The sequence below is a fragment of the Tupaia chinensis genome, unplaced genomic scaffold (assembly GCF_000334495.1).
Source record: "Tupaia chinensis unplaced genomic scaffold, TupChi_1.0 Scaffold000688_1, whole genome shotgun sequence".
Lineage (NCBI taxonomy): Eukaryota > Metazoa > Chordata > Mammalia > Scandentia > Tupaiidae > Tupaia > Tupaia belangeri.
In genome coordinates, this window is record NW_006160211.1 from 839,394 (window position 1) to 847,963 (window position 8,570).

The following is an 8,570-nucleotide window of genomic DNA, read 5'->3' on the forward strand; positions in this document are numbered from 1 at the left end:
AACCGCGGTTGACTACATGGGAGTCCAGTGACATAGCCATTATGCTAACTGTCCCAAGACCTATTTAATTTCATAATTCATAGTTTCATAGTTAGATAAACAAGAAAAAATATGCAATAGTATCTCTTTGAAATATCAATTTTTTTTTTTTTTAGAGTAATCAAGTCAGAGGACTATATGACTTTTATCTACCTAGAGAAGAACTATGGATCTACAATATGGAGACTGGACGATGGTAATTGTTTATTATGAGGGGGACTCAAAAATACAAATAAGGTTGCAAAGAAAAGAATGTAACACCCATACCGATGAATAAAAATATTGTAATTAAGGATGTTACACTTGCTATATATTCTGAAACAGTGTTCTGTTACTTTAGCTTAGATGCTAAGCTTAGATTCTTTAGTATCTCTTCAGAAGTAATTCCGTAATTACTAGGTACTTTTGTGACCTTACAAGAAATTTCTGTTCAGGGTTCCATAACTAAAGTATCATAGTAACCTTACAATAAGAGGTAGACCCTTGAGATCCTGAAAGGTAAAGATAATAAAATTTATTGTTTCTTTTTCAAGATGTTTTAAGTCTACTGATATATGATATCTTGAATCAGATCATAAATATAGAATTCTATCTGCTAAATTCTATCTGTCTTAATGAACTCTAAAATTAGGATTTCTATGCAAATCTCTTTAAGCAGTATGTTCTATTTACAAACCAAAACACACTTAAATTTGCCTTTCATATAAACTAGGGACAAACTGAAAAGATCTTTGCCAGTTTCACAGCAGTAGTCAAGAGCATGTCCTTGGTAGAAGTAATGTATTTTTCAAACTGCTGGCTTAGCCATGTTTGGGGATTTATAAAGTAGTATTCTGTGTGGTTGTTTTGTAAGAATATTTTTTTAATAATTATTTTTTATTTAACTTTATTTTTTTATGTGACCAGAGAGGGGGAGAGTGAGAGAAAAGAGAGAGAAAGGGAGAGAGGGAAAGTGAGAAAGCAAGCTGCCAGGTCTGGGACCCGAACTACGTCGGCCATGTGGGAGTCCATCGCCCTTAACCACCATGCCATCTACCGGCCCCTGTTGTAAGAACTTTAAACTTTAAATATTTTACTTATTGTAGACCTCAGAACTAGAATAATAGTCCCACTTCACTTAAAAATTAAACTAAAAATAAGTCAGGATTATTTCTGTAGATAGCAAATCAGTGTTAATTTGATCTGTTTGCTAATCTTTTTAAAAATAATTAGAAATTTATAATAGCATTTCCTTAATAGAATTTCACACAGATATTTATTGGGTTGTCAGAAAGGTCATGATCTATTTTTTGCATAGAAAAATACATCATGGCTTTTCCAACAGCCCAATAAATACATGAAGGGATGGCCACGCCGCAATCCCTTCTCCTCCATTCTCCTCTCAGGATCTTGGGCACACACACACGTGCCTGGCGTGAATTTAAGCCGCAGGGTCCAGGACTCGAACCGCGGTTGACTACATGGGAGTCCAGTGACATAGCCATTATGCTAACTGTCCCAAGACCTATTTAATTTCATAATTCATAGTTTCATAGTTAGATAAACAAGAAAAAATATGCAATAGTATCTCTTTGAAATATCAATTTTTTTTTTTTTTAGAGTAATCAAGTCAGAGGACTATATGACTTTTATCTACCTAGAGAAGAACTATGGATCTACAATATGGAGACTGGACGATGGTAATTGTTTATTATGAGGGGGACTCAAAAATACAAATAAGGTTGCAAAGAAAAGAATGTAACACCCATACCGATGAATAAAAATATTGTAATTAAGGATGTTACACTTGCTATATATTCTGAAACAGTGTTCTGTTACTTTAGCTTAGATGCTAAGCTTAGATTCTTTAGTATCTCTTCAGAAGTAATTCCGTAATTACTAGGTACTTTTGTGACCTTACAAGAAATTTCTGTTCAGGGTTCCATAACTAAAGTATCATAGTAACCTTACAATAAGAGGTAGACCCTTGAGATCCTGAAAGGTAAAGATAATAAAATTTATTGTTTCTTTTTCAAGATGTTTTAAGTCTACTGATATATGATATCTTGAATCAGATCATAAATATAGAATTCTATCTGCTAAATTCTATCTGTCTTAATGAACTCTAAAATTAGGATTTCTATGCAAATCTCTTTAAGCAGTATGTTCTATTTACAAACCAAAACACACTTAAATTTGCCTTTCATATAAACTAGGGACAAACTGAAAAGATCTTTGCCAGTTTCACAGCAGTAGTCAAGAGCATGTCCTTGGTAGAAGTAATGTATTTTTCAAACTGCTGGCTTAGCCATGTTTGGGGATTTATAAAGTAGTATTCTGTGTGGTTGTTTTGTAAGAATATTTTTTTAATAATTATTTTTTATTTAACTTTATTTTTTTATGTGACCAGAGAGGGGGAGAGTGAGAGAAAAGAGAGAGAAAGAGAGAGAGGGAAAGTGAGAAAGCAAGCTGCCAGGTCTGGGACCCGAACTACGTCGGCCATGTGGGAGTCCATCGCCCTTAACCACCATGCCATCTACCGGCCCCTGTTGTAAGAACTTTAAACTTTAAATATTTTACTTATTGTAGACCTCAGAACTAGAATAATAGTCCCACTTCACTTAAAAATTAAACTAAAAATAAGTCAGGATTATTTCTGTAGATAGCAAATCAGTGTTAATTTGATCTGTTTGCTAATCTTTTTAAAAATAATTAGAAATTTATAATAGCATTTCCTTAATAGAATTTCACACAGATATTTATTGGGTTGTCAGAAAGGTCATGATCTATTTTTTGCATAGAAAAATACATCATGGCTTTTCCAACAGCCCAATAAATACATGAAGAACTCAGGGCCAGGGCTGGCCTCATAGACCCGTGGTTAAGGGAGCTGGATCCCACATGGCTGATCACAGTTCAGATTGCGGCCTCAGTGCTTGAAAAACACACTGCATGCATGAACACGCCTCCCCAAAATGCTGAGAAGATGGAGAAAAGGGATTGTGCTGTGAGCACATCCTGGTGGGAGTCGTGCTTTCTCTCTGTCTCTCTCAGGTAAGGGCACATATTCTCAGGCAATTTAGAAAAAAAAAAAAGAAGAAAAAGAAATAAATTAAAAAAAAAAAAGCCTACCTAGATTTTAAGCTTAGCAAAGATCATGTTATATTATAACTGATAATGTGAGTAGATGACTTTTAGTGTATTATTAATATTTTGAACCTTAGGTTTCTATTTTTTTTTAACTCAGATTTTTAAATTCAGAATGAATTAAGACACACAAGCACTCAGAGAAGAGCCAGGCACATAGTTAAGCAAAACACAACTTAAGTGTTCATGGTATTATATATGGGACAGAATCCCATTCATTTGAATGGCTAAAAAAATGACTGACTAGGGACCAGCAGTTAGCGTAATGGCTATGTCGCTGACTCCCACGTAGTCAACCGCGGTTCGCGTCCCGGACCCGGTGGCTTAAAACTCACGCTGGGCGCGTGTGCGTGCGTGCCCAAGATCCCGGGAGGAGAATGGAGGAGAAGGGATTGCAGCATGGCCATCCCCCCCTGGGGGGTGATTTCTCGCTTTCTGTCTCTCTGTCTCTCTCTGTCTGTCTGGCAAGTGCACGCGCCCTATAGCAAAAACCTCTCAAAAAAAAAAAAAATGACTGAATATAAAACAGTCATTGACTTCATCTACCTGGCCTAGAAGTGTTGAAGTTTTCCTTTTAGGTTCCTGGCCTATTCAAAAACAAAGCAACGATTTGTGGCCATGTAAATAAAAAGCAAACCATTGAGGGGCTGGCAGATGGCATGGTGGTTAAGGGTGTTGGACTCCCATAAGGCCAACCACGGTTCAAATCCTGGACCTGGTGGCTTCTTTTCTCACTTTCCCTCTCTCTCTCTCTGTCTCTCTCTGGTCAAACTGGAAAATAATAATACATTAAAATTAAGATAAAATAGCTCTTTTTGAAAAAAGCAAACAGTTGAATCTGAGAAACATAAGATAGCAATTCCCTAGAATAATAAGACAGATAGGACAGTTAGGCTTTCAGAACTTCTGTCCTGCTCTGCATCGGACCAGCTGGAAAAGAGAATGAATTCCTTTCATTAATTTTAGAGCTAGTAGAGCCCTCAGACATGATCTAGGCAGTCCTCTCATTTCCCCCCCTTTATTGTGGAAATATAAGTAGAAGAAAAATTAACACGTTTTTTCCATTTATTTTTTGGAAATATATTTATACTCAATTTCCACTTCTCTCTGCCCCCCTCCCTCAGGAAAAAAATTAATACTGAAGGTGATGTCCCTCCTTCTATGTCAGGAAGCTGTGCTGTGTGTGTAGACAGGGTGCTGTACTTGTTTGGAGGACACCATTCCCGAGGCAATACTAACAAGGTTAGTGATTGTAAGGAGGATGGGTCAAGGCGATGTTATCGTGACTCTCTCTCACACACCTCGTGTTTTCTAAGGTTAGCCCTATACTTACTGTATTTCTGTCCCGTTTTAAAAATACAAAGGGACTTCAAAAGGTTCATGGGAAGAGGAAATTAAAGGACAAGTTTATTCTGGGGCGACATTTTTTTTTAAATCCATGCACTGTTCTGTATTTTCCATGAACTTCGGAAGACTCCTCGTGTAGCACTTGATGGTACGAATGTCACGAATGTTACTGTGCCTGCCAGTATTTCCCTATGTCTTTTATAAAATCAAGTTTTGCTGGTGACCTGTGTGTAATACCTTCTGAGGCTGTTTCTCCGTGTGCTCTTTGCAGCTACTTTTTGTCTTAGAACCCTCGGGTAGAACATTAATAAACACATGTCAAGAGGACATTACAGACAAAATGAGGACTCAGTGTAATCATGGGAGGAAAGTTAAAAATGAACAGAGCCTCACTTAGCCTTAAGGATAAGTTAGCTCTGATAAACATGTTTATATTAACATCTATATAACATGATGCCCTAGGACACTCTTGTTCAGACTTTGTCTATTTTTTTTTTTTTTCCAAAAAGGGAAAAGCTATCAGTTGTTTCGGCCAATAAGAGACCAATGAAGTTGGTCAAAAAGGTTCATATAATATAGGCAGACACTGTATCAACTCATGTATTATATGCTGAGCACTTGGTTGGACACTGGAGTTACAGATGAATGATAAAAGTTCCTGCCTCTGGGACCAGCAGATGGCATAATGGTTCCATTGCTGGACTCCCACATTGTCGATTGTGGTTTGAGTCCTGGACCTTGTGGCTTAAAACTCATGCTGGGTCCGTGTGCATCCATGCCCAAGATCCTGAGAGGAGAGTGGAGGAGAGGGATTACAGTATGGTCATCTCCCCTGGAGGGTGATTTCTCGCTTTCTGTCCATCTCTGTAGCTAGTGCATGCACCCTATAGCAAAAACATCTCGTAAAAAATAGTCCCTGCACTCTCTTAGTAGAAGGGACACAACTAATAAGTAAATGACTACAGTGTCATTGGAGAAATACACAGAGCCTGGCACATATTAACGACTCAGTAAATAACTACTGAATCTGAAAGTGTCCTTGACATTGTGTTTGGCAGAATAAAGGGGTTGAACAAGGAAAGTCATTACCAAAAAAGTGATGCTTGCATTGAATAAAATTGGAAGAGGTAACCAATTGCCAAGATGCAGACATATAAGCAAATGTGCTTAGCTCATGGGAATGCTAAGAGGCCTGTAGCTAGAACGTATGGCTGAGATAGTTTCGAACTGTGGTGCTGTAAATTCTAGGGATTTCTTTGATATGTCTTGGGACATTGTGGGAGGACTCTTAGGTGACCTCCAGACTGCTTCCTTCCTCCATTTAAAAAAGTGTAGCTTTAGGGCTGGCAAGCGGCATGGTGGTTGGGGTGCTGGATTCCCATATGGCTGACCGCAGTTCAAGTCCTGGACCTGGTGGCTTGCTTTCTCACTTTCCTTTTCTCTATATCTCTCTCTCTGGCAAAATTAAAACATAAATAACAATAAGTAAATAAATAAGTAAAATAATTATTTTTAGAAAAGGGTAACATTAATGGGACAAAGAAATGTGGTATTATCTGTTGAAGATAATTTATAGTTTTATCAACTATACTAGGGAGAAATGTTCACCTGTTGAAATATCCATTTTGTAAGCCAAATAATGTGATTGAATGTATAAAAGAAAATGAAATAAAAAATTTAAAGAAAAGGGTAGCTTCACTTATATGTTGGGCTTTTGCTTATGATTTTGTTGGAAAAAAGGATGCCTAAGAGATGTTGTGAAACACATCTACAGACTATCAGTGACCCATGGATTTTTCAGGGCCAAAGAGGAGCAAAAGCTAAGTGACTCAGCTCAGGGAAACATAGGAAGGAGAGAAGCTGTGGTTTTGTGGGGTGGTCACGGCAGTAGTTAATATGTCAGGTGATTAGGGTTGAGTGTTTTAAATCTGAAAGGAAGCTCGGGCGTCTTGGAGAAGTAACAAATAAACAAGAATGGTCAGATACTCAGTTACCTGGATGTGAACCTTTCAAAAGACAGACCAATAGTTAATCTTTTAGGTACTGATTCTGAGCTCCTGTTGTTAAGCAGGCATGAAAGATGTGTGTGTGAAACTGAATGTGAAGATAAAATTCACTAAACGTTATTGTAGTGGTATTCACATCCTGGTACCCTAAATTAGATCAGCACAGCTGAAAAGCACCTTTCTCAGGCAAAACAAGGAGCTTGTGCTAGAATGTAAACGAACATACTGCTTATTCCTTCATCCAAAAAGTGTAGCTATAGAAAAAAATGGAGTCAAAGCTAACAGTGTGCTTAAAAACTTAGGAAATTAATATTTTGTCACAAATTCCTAACCTGGATTCAGACTGGCAGCCAATCTGTAGTCACAATTGCAGTAGCAATGAATTAGATAACACTTTTATTATCATAAATCACAGCACAGTTCATTGTTAAAGTTGGATTTCTTTCATATAATTAAATCTAACTGAAAATGTCGTTTCTGATAGTTCTACATGCTGGATACAAGGCCTACAGACAGAGTGCTGCAGTGGGAGAGAATTGATTGCCAAGGAATTCCTCCATCATCAAAGGACAAACTTGGTGTCTGGGTGTATAAAAACAAGTGAGTGAGCTGCACATGGAAGTCTTGGGCTTAAGTGGACATTGGCTTACCATCAGGTAACCTCAGCCAGTAACTGTTAGACGCATACGTGGTATGCCTCCTGGGGCCCATGTGCTGATTGAGTCAATACATAAAAGTACGTGGCACAGCCTAGGTGGTGCGACGTGTGGTGTACTGGACTGCAGTGCTGGAAGCCACAGGGCTGACCACAGGCTCAGATTCCCACATCCGCCTCAAAACACAAGCTGTGCACAAGATCTGGGGAGCTGGAAGGCTGGGGAAGTGGGATCATGCTTGACATGCCTAGTGTGTTAAGCTGCTGGGCCCAGGATTTCAACTGCGGAAGGCCATGTGGCACCTGGCTCCCTTAACTCCTATGGGGCCAGCTCGAGTGTTTTTGTATGCTCAAATGTGCCTCCTCAACTCTTGTCAAGTGACCAAGTAAGAAAAATTCCTTGTGTCCTATCCTGTGGATATCTGGATTTTTAGTGTCTTTTTAAAATTTTTGTTATTTTTTTTTTTTTTATCAAACAGGTTAATATTTTTTGGAGGGTATGGATATTTACCTGAAGATAAAGTATTGGGAACTTTTGAATTTGATGAAACTTCCTTTTGGGTAAGTGAAGTTTCATATTTGTATATATCCTACTCAATATGCTCAAATAATATAGACTACATTTGTGAGTGGTCTTCATTTTGCCTTAATAAATTAGGCAGGTGTTATAATTTTACAAACATTATTTGTAAAATAACTCAGAAATTCTGATGTATTTTCTGTAGAATTCAAGTCATCCAAGAGGATGGAATGATCATGTACACATTTTAGACACGGAAACCTTTACCTGGAGCCAACCTATAACTACTGTGAGTTACTAAAGAGTAATGAACTAGTAAACCAAGGCTGCTTAGAAGGGGATACACCAGAGGTGGGAGGTCGTGTAAAATCACTTCATTCTTGCAGTTTTCTAGAGAGTGAAGAACCGTAGCTTTCGTTACTGCCCAAGGAGTCTAGAACTCAGAAAAGCTTATGAATGTGTAGAGAGACTAATCCAACATTGGTTCTCTAATAGATATAAACTAGTAGCTGCTTTTGCTTGTGATTAAGGAAACCTAACATTAGTTTGGAACCCAAGTTACTTAAATATTTTTTTGTGTGTCCCCTTTGACACAAATATTATACAGTGAGCTACCCTTCATTTTAATTTTAAAAACAAAGACAGTCATTCTATTTTCAGGCTGTTGGGAAAGTCATGACCCCCCCCCCTTTTTTAAGAGATTTTTCGCTATAGGGTGCATGTGCTCACCAGAGAGACAGAAAGTGTGAAATCATCCCCCCGGGGGAATGGACTGCCACAATCCCCCTTTTTCTTTTCTTTTCTTTTTTTTTTTTTGGAGAGATTTTCACTGTAGGGCGCGTGCGCTTGCCAGACAGACAGAGAGAGACATAGAGAC

At 38.0% G+C, this 8,570-nt stretch overlaps 1 protein-coding gene across 2 annotated transcripts in view; it reads left to right on the forward strand.

The window, feature by feature from the left end:
• Positions 1-8,570, forward strand: part of KLHDC2 (kelch domain containing 2) — a 17,183-nt gene that overhangs the window by 2,664 nt on the left and 5,949 nt on the right. Inside the window, exons 2-6 of one of the 2 annotated variants that reach the window (XM_006160501.1) lie at positions 156-235; positions 4,290-4,407; positions 7,003-7,118; positions 7,653-7,734; positions 7,899-7,982. In XM_006160501.1, coding sequence (XP_006160563.1) covers positions 156-235; positions 4,290-4,407; positions 7,003-7,118; positions 7,653-7,734; positions 7,899-7,982 — 480 coding nt within the window. Of the gene's footprint in view, positions 1-155; positions 236-1,612; positions 1,719-4,289; positions 4,408-7,002; positions 7,119-7,652; positions 7,735-7,898; positions 7,983-8,570 lie in introns of those variants that run through there. The other variant, XM_006160500.2, reaches the window with a different exon arrangement.